At 42.7% G+C, this 14,346-nt stretch overlaps 1 protein-coding gene across 3 annotated transcripts in view; it reads right to left on the bottom strand.

Annotated features, from left to right (window-relative positions):
• Positions 1 to 5,964, bottom strand: part of Cdc37l1 (cell division cycle 37 like 1, HSP90 cochaperone) — a 31,939-nt gene extending 25,975 nt beyond the window's left edge. For 2 of the 3 annotated variants that reach the window (XM_021634252.2, XM_060388123.1), the window contains exons 1-2: positions 5,661 to 5,964; positions 1,236 to 1,517 (exon numbers count right to left, since the gene is read on the bottom strand). In XM_021634252.2, the coding sequence (XP_021489927.1) occupies positions 1,236 to 1,517; positions 5,661 to 5,792 (414 nt within the window). In that variant the 5' untranslated portion in view covers positions 5,793 to 5,964. The remainder of the gene's footprint in view (positions 1 to 1,235; positions 1,518 to 5,660) is intronic. The other variant, XM_021634253.2, reaches the window with a different exon arrangement.
• Between the last annotated feature and the right edge of the window lie 8,382 nt (positions 5,965 to 14,346).

The following is a 14,346-nucleotide window of genomic DNA, read 5'->3' as shown; positions in this document are numbered from 1 at the left end:
AATGAGTGAACAGACAATTCTCAAAAGAAAAAATCTGAATGGCCAGTAAATATATGAAAAAATGTTTGATATCACCAGCCATCCAAGAAATGCAAATCAAAGCTACGCTGAGATTCCATCTCACCACAAAAACTAACAAAGGCTGCAGACATAGGAAACACTTACACACTAGTAGGAATGTAAAAAAAATCCAGCTACTTGTAAATAAAGTGTAAGTAATAAAAAAAAAAATTTAAAAAAAAATCCAGCTACTATGAAGTTAGTATGTAGGTTTCTCAAGAAATGGGAAAAAAAAAAAAAATCTACCATATGGCCCAGCTATGCTACTCCTGGACATTTACCTGAAAGGCTGTCAGTTAACACGTCAGAGATATTCACACATCAAAATTTGCTGTAGCATTACTTTATTAGCTAGGACGATAGCTAAGTTATGGGTCTAACACAGATGCCCAACAGCTAAATGAATAAAATGAGATTAAATATCCACCAGTACACACACACACATATACACGAATATAAAACACAGCACCTTGTAACCACAAAAAAGAATGAAGTTATGTGATCTGCAGGAGAATTATTTGCATCTAGATATAATCATATTGCCTGTGTGGGCCCTAGATTTTTCTATAGATATACAAAACCACTAAAGTACAGACAATATGAAAACACGTGAAACTACCTAGGGGCACAAAAGCAACTAACAGGAAGGGGAATGGGTGAGAAAGGGATAAAGGAAGAGTATAGGGGGACTGGACATCTCAAAGTACACTGTATACTTGCATGGAAATGCCATTACGTAACGTATAATAAAATTTATTTAAAAAAAAAAAAGATTATCACCTGAGTTTATTAAACTCAAGCTGGTATACTGAACAACTCCATTTACAAATTCTGTAACTACATGTGATACAAAACCGACCGGAAGCTGACAGCAAAGCAATAGCAGGACTCACCCCTCAGCTGCAGCACAGTCCCATGCTACCACATCACCATGAGACATTACTTGACTTACCCTTCTCAGCTACCCTACGTGTTGGAGGAGGAGAGGCTTGGAGATGTTCGCTCTCTAACAGGACTCTGTTGCTTTGCAACAATGACTTACAGAAGCTTCTGGTTTTCCTTTCTTTTCATCTGCGGATCTGGGAATGGAGCCCAGGGCCTCTTGCATGCTCTACCTCTGAGCCACACACCCAGCCCCTTTTCTTCTTTCTTTATGGTCCAACAAAAGATCATACCTTATTAAAAACATCCTTGCTAATGGCGTCCATGTTCCAGAGACACGTCCTCTCTCTCTGGACCAGAGCCTCCTCTTTCTGTCGCCACTCTTCTTCCCGCTGCCTCAGTTCTGACACTGCGGTCTGTGCTTTGGCATGTTCCTGATCCAAGGACTCAGAGTTATGCAGTGCTAAGCTGCCAAGTTTCTGCTGGGCTTCAGCTAGATTCCATTTGCACGCCACAGAGCTCTTCACAAACTCTTTCTGCTTTTGGCAAGCCAGCTCAATCCCATGGCTATACATCTAAATAAAAAATAACATCAGTATTAGTATCGAACTGAGGCGGTGGAGGCAATGACACAGTTTGTTGTTTTCCAACTCAAAGGACGTCTCTGCATGACATTTTCGGTACACAGAGTATCTGTATTCTTTGTCTACATTACAGTTTACATTCATCAGTTGACTCTGAGCTTCTCTGTTCATCTATGCACCTCCCCTGACAACTAACAACAAATGCTGGTAACTGTCAGTGATGTGCTCACAGCTGGCCCACAACAAGCATCAGAATTCTTAACCAGGGGAAAGCAGAGCTTAAGTCCAGTTCATCAGTCATGGCACCTCATCCTGAAAGCCAGACCTTTATAGCTTTAACCTACAAGTTCTTCCTGCAGTGAGCACTCTTTACTTCAGAGCAATTACGGATTGGCTTCCAGTTTCTGTGTTAACATAATCTGTGGTCATGTGACAGTTCTTAATAGAAAATTCTATCAGAAATGGTTATATCACAGAGGTACACCTTAACTTAATCCTAACTGAAACAGAGAAGGTTAAATTGACAAGTACCAGCTAGTCTCTCCTGGTGATTCTGCTCTACTCGAGTGATCGATTTTAAAATCTGCATAATTACTTATATAATGCAGTGGGTGCTTGGTTTCTTATATTCCTTGACTCAAAATACAAAAGCTGAGGGCATTTTTTTTAGCATCTCCTAGTTAAATGCATAACTTCATTCTACTTACTGAGAATTGTTGTTCTCAATCTGTTCCCATACCTGTATCAGTGTTCAAGGCTTTCTAATTTTATATCTCAACTGTAAAAATACAATCCCACGTTTTTATTAGCCATTCTCTTAGAGTAATCCTTCAATAAAGGGGGGGGGGTCGTGCTAATTCTTAAGAGTTCATTACCATGAAGCATGGACGCCTCAGTTCCAGTTGCTTTAATTTACTGGCTTACTTTTCCCACCCTCAGGACCCTGTTCGCCCTTTTCATTGACTACCCTCTGCCTCTATCCACCTCCTGCCCAATCCCTACACCGTTTCTTTTCTCATCTATTCTCTCCAAACCCAACGTACACACATTTACATAGTAGTATTTTTAACATAATACATGCTTTTCTCTCTGACTCCCAGCTTTGTATGAAGCTATAATTTAATAACTGTTACATGAATCATCTTTACTTCTTGAACAAACTGTTGTGAGGCAGCTAGTAAACATGCCCTCCTTTCTGAGTTTCCAGGCACATTCAAGATTTACAGGGTGTATGTGGACACTTGCTATCCTGTTTCCTACAGACCAGATACCACCATGTCTCTAAATAACCACGTGAAACGTTTATTTTTACTTCCTGATACACTAGAAAAATTATGAGGTTGGAGAGTTGGCTCAGTGGTTAAGAGCACTTGTTGCTCTTGCAGACAAGCGGGTTCTAGTTCTAGCATGTACATGGTGACTCACAATCATTTGTAGCTCTAGGGGATCCAACACTCACTTTTGACCTTGGCAGGCAGCAGGACACATGGGTACACACACATGCATGCAAGCAAAAACATTCATATACATAAAATAATAAAACAATTGTTTAAAAAATTATAAAGCAACGATACTTTAAAATAGAGCCAGAAAATTTGTAAGAGACAAAGTTATAGCAAGAAGTGCAGTTATGAATAAATGGGGTACCTTGCACTTTCTAATTATAAAGAAGCAAATATCTGTCAAATCAAACCGACTCTAAGAATTTTTTTATATTTAAATTATTCTCCATAGACTACCATATACTATTTGGTCATACTACCCACCAAGCATTGAGATGACAAAGTAATTGAGTCTTCAAAAAAATAAAAATAAAAGCAACACAGGGAAGTGAACCCATGTCAGGCATGTGCTCTCTGCTAAACCACATCTTGAGCCCAGATTAGGTCTTATTTTAACCCATGCTCATAGAAAAGTTTAGAAGGACATAATTTAAATGTTCAAAAACTCTGCAAGGAAACTGTTGTCATTAAAGTGTACTGGTGCAACTTTACATCAAAAGTTCTCAAAGAGCAAGCCAGCCGGTCCCAATACTGATAGGAAGGTAGACATGGGCCCCACCCCCTAACCAAGAAGCAATTTGCAACTGATACCTGCTGGAAAAGGAAAACCACTTTTCTTCAGTGGAATGTCATCAACCGGCTCCAGGGCAGGCTATATGCTGAACAGTAGTTGGCCAACACACAAGGAACTCCGTGGGTTTCTGTTTCATATTAGCATTTTAAAATTATTTTTACTTTATTTATTTAGTCTTACTGGTCTTTTGCTTGTTTATTTTGATTTTCATTTGGGTAGATTTTTGTTGTTGTTTAAGAGAGAGAGAGAACATGAAGTTGGGTGGATAGAGAGGTGAGGAGGCTCTGGGAAGAGCTTGGGGAGTGAAAAAAATAATCCAAATATATTGTATAAAAAAGTTAATGAAAAAAGAAATAAAAAAAATGTAAAAAGTTCTCAAATAGGACCTCCAAATTCTGGTTTGCCTTTTCACACAAAAGGCAACTGTTATACTGAGTTACACTGAGATAGCGTTCTCTCTCTCTCTGTTCTCTCTCTCTCTCTCTCATATATATTTGGTAAAAATTAAGCCAGCAATTTAAGGTGGCTTTTAAAAGCCCATTGATTGATTAAACATTTTATTCTTTTTTAAATATTTCAACCCCAAAGTTAAGTCCTAGGCTAACAAGACACATAAGTAGTCTTGTAATAATTATGTTCTTAGTAGTAATGACTTTGCAAATTTTATCACCATTTAAAGGCCTTCTCATCCAAATAAAATTTTATAGTATTTCTCCAAATAGGCAGTGAAGAAGTTGAAAAAAAAAAACACAAAAAACAAAAGCACTGGACTAGGAGTTATGAGTTCTAGTGGGGAGTCTGCCACTATCCTTCTCTACAACCTGGGGAAATCTCAGTTAACGATGGCAAGAGAAGCTTCTTTTAAAGCCCCAGCGCCTAAACAAATGCACAGGTGAAATAAGTAGTTTTTAAATACCGAGTTTCTTGGGTTGGGTCTGATTCAACCCCAGCGCACTGAAATTCTTGAGATGGTTTTCCCTCTCGCATCTGTTTCAACTGACCCCAGCAATTGTTCATTTTCTCCATCTGTGATACTATGTATACACAGATGACACTAGTGAGCCATAATTAGTAGGTGACTACTGATCAACCCTCACTTTGCCTCACTTTCTCTATGACCAGTTGGATGAACACAGCCTGTGGTTATGAAACAGCATACTGTGTGTGAGCCCAATTAATTCAGCTGGCTGACAAACACCATCATCATACACTTGTCGGCAGGCAATTTAAACTGGTCATCTTTATTCAGGAAAAAAACTGCTATTAATTGTTACACTGCTGTACCACATTTTGCAAAAACACCTAGAAATCAGACGTCTACAATCAGTTTCATTGACAAGGATTAGTGTTTTCGTCTGTGCTCTTGAGATTTGGTTCAAAACACACCCAGATGAGAAGTCAAGACAAGGTGATGTGTATAAGCACTCTCAGGGAAACCTTGGCAGTTTCTGAGGCAGAAAAGCTGGGTTGAAAAAAAAAAAAAACACGCAAGTAGTATCGGAAACTTCGGGTGAAAGTCTGAAAGAAAAGCCAGTTCCGTGGCTGTCTGTATTCACTGGAAAGACCGACGCGGAACGAAACTGTGAACGCAGACAGCACGACTGCGCGAAACGGAGGTGTGTACCAGCGTCGACAGCGAGGCTCACAGAATTTGCTGAGACGCCGGCGTGGGAAAGAGCACGTGAGATGTTTATGTCAGGACTCGGTGTGCTGTGAGAGCGGCGGCACAATCACTCACTGTTCCCGTCAACTGTGCACCGAGTGGCTGGAGCTTGCAAGAGAGGCTGGGGGGAGGCACGCACGGGAGGACAAAGGGTCAACGTTACCCAGCCCGAGCTGACACCAGGGTCTGCGGGGAAGCTCTGGCCGAGGCGGGGGGACCAGCGTGTGCGGACCTGGAGGTCGGGGGCGCACGCGTGGCCGCCTCCGCTCTCGCCAAAGACGATTCGGGAGCGGTGGCTTGGCGTCGGGCACCCGCCCCCTTCCCCCGCCATGTCCGCGGACATTCCCCAGACACACCCGCCCCCGACTCCCCCGCCGGACGCAGGCCGCTCTCACCTGGGCGCCGCCGTCCGGGGCCGGCGGATAGTGGGAAGAAGAGGGGGAAACGTCCACGTCGCTCTCCTCCTCGGTCTCCCCGCCGGTCCTCGGGAAGCTCCAGGGGCCCGGCGGCGGCCACGGCTGCTCCATGTCCCGCTGGTCAGGCCAGGACAACCGCCACCGCCAACGGCCCTGGCGTGAGTGGAACCTGCTGGGCGGAGCCAGCCACCCCGCAGGGCACGGTCGTTACCCAGAATCCCTCTGCCGCCGGCTAAGCCGACGCACGCCCGGAGCAGGCCTGGGCCGCGCCTCCGGCGGACTGCGGAAGAAGAAGTAGCCGGTCGCGGCGTCATTTCCGGTAGGCGTGGCCGGGCGTGGCCGCTTGTGAGCTCAGGGCGGAGGTCTGGAGGTGAAGGCTCTGGAGGCTAGGGTTAGTGCGGGTTCGTGCCCTGGCGGTCAAGGCGAGTTCCGACTCGTTCCTCCGCTTTTCCAAAACTTCAGCTCCTCCGTGGGCAGCAGTCTAGGCCGGTGTCGGAGGGGAGCGTTTTAGGAAGCAGAGCCAACTTTCCTCTAACTTCAAGTCACCAGACCAGGCTTGCAGACCAGGCAGTTCTGCAAACCTTGGTACAGCGGGAGGAGGACACTAAAAATAAAACATTGGAGCGAACACGTTTGTGAAGAATTGAGACAGGTAGTAGACATATCGGAGGGCTTCCTGTCTTTTCGTACCTTGTAGAACCGTGAAGATCCGTGCGCTCGCTGCCCCTTTTCTTTTTTTGAGACGAGAATGTTCTCCAGTGGATGGAGAACACATTTTAGGAGACAGTCCCAGGGACTGGGAATGTACTCCTATGGTATAGAGTGTTTGCCTAGCGCACTCAATGCCCTGATTTCAATTTCCAGAACCAGGGAGAGCGAAACGGACTTCTAAGATCTGGCGACTCTTGGCAGCCTGTATGTTTATCAGGCCTGTTGTCTACTCATAATCAGATAAGACAACAGAACATCAGTCTTCCAGCCTCTGATTGGCAAACTGTGTGTGTGTGTGTGTGTGTGTGTGTGTGTGAGAGAGAGAGAGGGGGGGGGAGGTTCACAGGAGTAGTCCAGAGCTATCATTTTTCACTGTTATTTACTCTCTTGAGACAAGATCTCTCACTGAGCTTGGAGAACTCTAGACTGGCACCAAGCAAGCCCCATGGGCCGTCTGTCACAGTCCTCTTACAGGGCTGGGTTACAGGGGCAGGCTTTTTACATGATTGCCGGGTGTTTGAACTAAGGGCACGAATAACACTCTTACCCACTGAGCTATCTATCTGCCTTAGCCCAGTTGGCAAACTCGAAAGGTTGGTTAATCCTAATGGTTGACCAACACAGGAGAAGAATGCTGCCAGAGATGCTCTGGGACATTGGAAGCTTATGCGCGTCAGTTCTGCTATTTCGTGAGCAGGAAAATATCCAACAGTATTTTTAAGCAATATCCAACGATTTATCTACAAAGATGTTTTGGGGTGGTAAAAGAAAAATAAATAAATAAATAAATAGAAGCGATGGAAGAGTAGATCTAAGTGTGCTGATACGGAAATATCTCTAAATGAACTAGATGTGGTCTGTAATCCTGGAAAAGGCTGAGGCACGACCATTATCAAGTTTACAACCACCCTGGGCTGCATAGATGGGCACTGAATTAAGGAAGTTGAGTTGCAGAATTAGATTATGTAGAGGGAGAACTTATGGGTTTTTTTTTTATAAAGGCAACGTGTTTGTATGCATGTATGTATATATGTGTATGTATGTAAAATTCTTAGAAGATATATAGGCTAGGGATGGACCTACTTAGCCTTTCACTATTTAGCCTTGTATTGTGCTGATGGAAGGTTTTCCTCCGAACCTATAGCTTTATAATCATAACTAAAAGCTGAAAAGCATTTCACTCAACCCCTGTTGAGGCCAAGTATAAAGTGTCAAGGTGGAAAGTGTAACAGTCTAGAGAAAATGAAAACATTTTCCCCCTCGTTATTTATTTGAAACCACAAAATGCTTTGAGTGGTGCCTGGCAAGGAAACCAGCTCTCTGCCAACGCAGGGTTCATTGTAAGTTCTAAGTTGCTCTCCTTTCTTTCCTTCTCTTCAGTTGACCTCTAATTTCAGAAATCCTTAGATTATGTGTGTTGGGGGAGGGGAGGATCTTGTCAATCACTGTCGCTTTAAATAACATCCGGGTATTAACAGTTCCCACGCTGGAACTTAAGCCTTGGCCTTAGCCCCTGTTTCAGCCTCATATTGTCTATCTGCAGTTTGGACATCACTGCTTAAATGTATTATAAATATTTAAAACTTAATTTCCAAATGTGAACTATTTCTTTAAAATTTAAACATTCCTGTAATCCCAGCACTCTGGGAAGCAGAGGCAGGTGGATCTCTGTGAGTTCAAGGCCAACCTGGTCTACAAAGTGAGTCCAGGAAAGCCAAGACTACACAGAGAAACCCTGTCTTGAAAAACTAAAATAATAATGGTAATAATAATAATAAAGTGTTCCCTTCTCCCCCAAAAGGAAGGACATTCTAGGACTCAGAAGCTTAAGTTTCACAAGCTACAAGATTCACAAGCCCAGGCTCCCAAACTTATAAAAGCAGTAAAACCTGGGGAAAGCCACGCACTCCCTCCCTGCTTCTCATAGGTCAAACATCATTCAGTTAGGGAGGCTAGCCTGGCCACTGAGCCTAAATCAGGTTTTTACCCCCCTTTCTAATGTGTGAACTTTCACCTTACCACTTTCTATGTTTTTTCTTGTTATTCATTATACCATCTTTTTCTGTTCTTATTATTTCTTCTCTCACTAGAATGTAAACTCCACATGGCCACAGGTGGTTTCTTATTCACACCTGTGTTGCTCAGATCTGAGCCTGATAAACAGTAGTTTTCAGTGCATACACAGTGCACAAAGGAATGGAAATGACAAAGGATGGATGGAAACAGGATTAAATAAAGGCAAAAGAAGGCAGAATGGGGACATAGAGAGGTATGTTCTTGACAAGTCTCTGTTGCCTTTTCATTGCTGTTATAAAATACCCAACAGAAAGGACTTCAGGGATTAGGGGCTTCTCTTGGTTCACAGTTTCAGGGGCAACAGTCCATCATGTTGAGCCGGCACATGGAGGGAGGTCCGAGAAGCTGGAAGCCCTCACGTCTTGGCAGATCGGGATGGCTTGGGCGGAACCAGAGACACAGACAACCTAGAGGGCCCACTTGCAGAGACCCACTTCCCTTAGTAGGCTACATGTGCCAAAGGTTCCCCAGCCTTCCGCATCAGTGAAATCAGCTAGCGTTTCAGGTGATGAAGGGGTGAATCTATAGCAGTACGAGAAGCCCCTCTGTGAACCACTGCTGACTTCAGGCACAAATCTTGTGCCTAGGCAGAGTAATATATGTATTACTGTGTGTCTCTCTCTCTGTGTGAATGCCAAGATGTGCAAGAGTGAAGGCTAAAGGTGAAATGAGTTCTCTCCTTCCACTGTTACAGGGGTGGGCTCCAGTGATTGAACTCAGGTTGCTAGGTTCAGGTGGCAAATGCCTTGACCCACAGAGTCACTTCATTAGCCCTAAATACTAAAAAAATAATAATAAAACATTTTTGGAACTTCATCATACTCTTTTATATTCTTATGTTGGAAAATAAAATTTGTTACGAATTGGATTATGTTGTAATTTGCCTACTAATCAGCAAGCTAATTTTTATGAAAAAAAAAAAAGGAAAAAAAAAGAAAAAGACTTTCCAATTGCAGAGGTTATAGTACAAGCTTCCAGCCACTGTCCTCAAGGAAGACTTTGGGTGTCATCATTTGTTGATCCACAAATGTCAGTGAATCCAGATCAAGCCAGAGTGTAGCACTAGTCTGGTTCACAAATACTAAAGCAGTTATATTAAATACAGCCCATGTTTAGGCTCAGATCCCAAACGGCTTCAAGGTTGTTAAAAGCCTTTTGGTTTTAATTTGCTCTTTCCTTGGAAGCATTTTCAAAACTCAGGGGTGGGGGGGAGGGGTGGTGGTGTTAAATTCTGGAGAACCAAGTATTCTTTTTTGTTGTTTGGTTTGCTTTGGTTTTTGAGGCAGGGTCTCTTTTATAGCTCTGGCTGAGAATGCTGTATTCTTAAGTAATATTCAAATTGCCAGTTTCTGCCTGACATTGACATTGCTGTTCTTTGTTTGTTTGAGACATGTTCTGTAGACCAAGCTGGCTTCAAACTCAGAGATCTGCCTGCCTCTGCCTCCCAAGTGCTTGTATTAAAGGCTTGTGCTACCACCTCCTGGCTTGAGACCACTGTTCTTTTTTCTTTTTTGCATCCAAACAAATTAGAGCTGTTCAGTGGGTCCATATAGGTAAGGAACAACCTGATCCTTCTTGGGCAGTTCCCTAAAGGGTGCAATTGTTAACCATTTTTAAGATATAAATTTCATCTATATACAATTTGTTAAAACCAAGGAAAGAGCCAGGTGCAGTTCATTTATTTCTTCAGAGTAAAAGAAAGGAACAATTTCTTCCTGACATATTAGACTGTAAGAAAGCTGAATTGTTAAAAAAAACAAAACAAAATGTTTTAAAGAAAGATTGAGAAAAGATGGATATAAGATAAAGGGCTTTTTTCTATCCTAAGGCTGGGTTTATGCACAAAAACAATAAAATTAGTGTTTTGGAAATGAAATGCATTATTGCTGAGAAAATCAAGGTTGTCTCACGATCTTGGTCTCTCTTTCCCCCTCTCTCTCTCAAGCAGGTATTTTTCATTTGCTATTATCAGTATTTGCACTGATAATAGCTCACTTTGGAAACTCAATCTTCTGGCATTAATCACGCTTACCAGAGGAGAATTCACTGGCATGGAGAACTGTGGGGCCTAACAAATCAGCCCACGGAATACGGACATAAATAAATGGGTTAGAACAGTACTTTAAAGGTCTTTCAATCACTTCTTATGGCATATAGCTGTCTCCAGAGAGACATCTAGCTTTCATAAGAAGGTGTAACTGTGATGGAGAAGAGAAGGCCTCTCTCCTAACACATTTTGTTAGACATCCCAGGTGGCCCCCTACTCCACACGCTTTACACAGGGAACTAACCGGATGTTAGAGAGCTCACCTAGCCCTCAGCAGTGGCCCGATCACCCCATGTGACTAATAATCCCTTGGAAATCTGAAGAAAGCAGCCGGCTTTCTTCTGGAACAACGCATGTCTAAATATGCGGGAAAGGTTGCTTACTGTTTCAGGGTGTGGGCCTCCTGAAACACCTGGGGTCCACAGGGTACCATCCCTTGCCCTGGAAGTGGAAGTGGCAGACACATTCGAGTGGGCGCTTTTGTGACGTGTGACACACAGGCTACGGCCGCAACCGTTGTCAGAGCAAGGGCTCTTGCTCTTTCCTAGGTGTTGAGGCTTCTCTCTTCTGTTTTGTTTTGTTTTTTGGGATTCAGTAGTGGAAGTTGTTGGGGAAAATGCTGCTTAGCAGCACCTAAGGGTATTAAATGAAAAGAGAGATTCCCTTTGCCCGCTCTATCTGAAGCTCTTTCCAAAGGTATACCGTATGGCTTCTCTAGTGAGCCACCCGCCTTGCCCCAGGAATACCTATACTGGTGTATTTTCATTCTCTTTGAAATGGAAGCCTATTAGAGGTATTTTTCTCTTCTTAGAAATTGTTTACTGATAAAATTCACAGCTCTGCTTCATCTTTTTTCATGGCGCTTAGTATCAATCAGCTTTAATATGATTCCACTTAATGAACATTTGGTTGATTCTTTTTTTTTTTTTCAATCTTAATGTTGTAGCATATATCCTCGTGGTTTCTTTATGAGGTATATCCACAGGATAAATTCTTAGCAGCAGCAACACTGAACCAAATTAAAAATTCTGATAGACATTATCACATCACTTTCTAGAGAAGCTGTATATTGTAAGCGGATTAATGGTCCTCAGAGATGTCCATATCCAAATTATGGAGACGGAAAGTATGCTATTTTACATAATAAAGGGGATATTGAGGTTTCAGGTAAAAATAAGGCTGTTAACCAGATCTTCTGAGTGGTCCCAGTGTGTGCACATGCCTTTTAAAAATTATGTGTCTGTATGTGTATATGTCTGTATGTGTATATGTCTGTATGTGTATATGTCTGTATGTGTATATGTCTGTATGTGTATGTGTCTGTATGTGTATGTGTCTGTATGTGTATATGTCTGTATGTGTGTGGGTACATGCATATGAATGCAGTACCAGTGAGGCCAGAGATATCAGAGCTTCTAGGTGGCAGGAACCAGACTCGGGTCCTCTGCAAGAGCAGTAAGTGCTTTTAAACCTTCCTTCAGCCAAACGCAATGATCATAAAAAAAGGAGATCAGTGTCAAAACAAAGGCAGCATGAGCAACACTTGATTTGATATCGTTCATATCGCTGGCTTTGAAGATGGAAGAAGGGAGCAAGGAATACTAGCAACCCACAAAAGCTGGAAATGCAACAGAACTAAAAGGTACCAGGAGTATACCCTCCTGTCACCTAAACTTTTGCCCAATATGATACAAGTTAGCCTGTTGAACCACACAACTGAAAGGTTTTTTTGTTTTGTTTTGTTTTGTTTTTAATGACCTGGAACTCCCTCCGTAGATCAGACTGGCCTAGAACTCACAGAGATCCACCTGCCTCTGCCTCCCTGGTGCTGGGATTAATGCCATCATGTGTGGGTGGGTGTATGCCACCATGCCTGGCTGATAATAAAATTTTAAGGCCTTGGGGATACAGAAATTTGTTATAGTAAACATTGAATCCTCATACATTATATTTATTTCCATTCCCACTAATATGTGTTTCCTCACATATGGTTTCACATAATAAAACACTCTGTACACAGTCAACTTGGGGAGGAAAGTGCTTATTTTATCTTCTAGCTCTCAGGTCACATTCCGCCACTGAGGCCAGTCAGAGCAGAAGCTCAAGGCAGAATTGTGGAGGCAGAACTGAAGCAGAAGTCATGGAGGAACACTGCTTGCCAGCTTGCTTTCCTAAACAACTCAGGACTACCTGCCCAGGGATGGTGCATTTCACTGTGGGATAGATTTTATTATCAATTGTTAATCAAGTCCATACCCGCACAGGCTTGCTCACAGGCCAGTCTTATGAAGGTTTCTCAATCGAAAGCCCTTCCCAGATATGTCTAGGTTTGTTATGAAAATCCAACCCAGTGCAGGTGCCTACATTGGAGATGAAGCCATTCTTTTGACTTAACTTGGTGACAAACCAATCCTTGAATGGCTTTTGCTCAGTCTCCAGCTGAGGTGGCAGCATCATTGATTAAATAGTTTGCAAACTTGTGTTTCAGACATTACACACGTAGCAACTTCCACATGTGTGGCATCTGGGAATCTGAGATGACCATTGTGGGGGAAAAAATAATTCTAGAGAGCTAAAGAGAGATCTGGGTGGCATGTGTAAACTTCTGTAGATGTGATTATCAGTGTTTATACTGAGTGTCACCTAGATAAAAGACAGTGAGTTAAACAGGGGTCTAAAAATACTAGTTTGCCAGGGAAAGGAGAGAAAACACCGACAAAAAGAGTGGTAGATAGTCGAAGGGAAATCAGAAGAATTCGGGGTTCTTCTGTTCCATTGAGGCTAGCAATATCAACAGAGTCTGATAATATCAAGAGGTGGACAGACTCAGAAACAAGGAGCTGCAGATGGGACAGTGTTTCCAGGGACCAATAACAATAACCTCCACAATAACTGTTGTGGAGGCAGTGAGGTAGAGGGCCCCTGGACTTCGATATGAGTGTTCTGGCTGGTTATGTAGCCTTGGGGTAAAGGCTGTTTGGCCTCAGAGCCCGAAACTGTAAAACACATAGAACATCTTCCTCAAAGAATGACTGTGGCCATGAAATGACCACACGCAACATGCCCACCTCTTTTTTAGACCTTCAAAGAGAATGGATTCCTCCCTCCTACTTTACCTCTAGAAATGTAACTATAAATTTGACACAGTGTTAGTATTATCATCGGTGATATCCGTGTGAAGAGTATCACAGGTCTTATACCAGTCAGCTGTTGTGACATATCTGTGCTCTGGTCATCTGAGAGCTGGGCACCCACCTCCATATGTCATTGTGCACAGAGCGATTAGGAACTGGGTATACATGTAGTGCTGAAGTCTTCATTACACTGTGGTTTCTTTTACAGAGAAATGAACTATAGCTACTGAAGGGAATATGTTCAGCGGTTTATCTTTTAGGGACATCTTCCTGTACCATTTCCAACTACAGAGATTCCCCATGTAAGGTATCAAGACAATATTTTAAATTCTGTTTTATTGAGGCAGGGTTTCAAGTAGTCCAGGCTGCCCTCACACTCATTAGATATTCCTAGCTGATTCTGAATTTCTGGTTCTCTTGCCTCACCTCTCCAGTGCTAGGAATGCAGACAAGAATCAAAGAGAGTTTTGATGAGCACTAGGCAAACACTACTAACTCAACCACAGGGTCCAGCCCTAATTTTAATGACTATTATGTATTGACTTATTTTTTTTTTTTTAATGTTGGCCTTCCAGAAAATTTTGGATTGGCTAAAACAGCCACATTCCCCTCCTGTCTGCAGTTGTTTTAAAATTATATATAATGGGAAAATGTCATTTCTCTCGTCAGTGAAGAACGCTTACTCTGCCGTCACTTG

This window comes from Meriones unguiculatus, chromosome 1 (genome assembly GCF_030254825.1).
Source record: "Meriones unguiculatus strain TT.TT164.6M chromosome 1, Bangor_MerUng_6.1, whole genome shotgun sequence".
In the NCBI taxonomy this organism is placed as follows: Eukaryota; Metazoa; Chordata; class Mammalia; order Rodentia; family Muridae; genus Meriones; species Meriones unguiculatus.
This window is presented reverse-complemented; position numbering and strand designations above follow the sequence as displayed.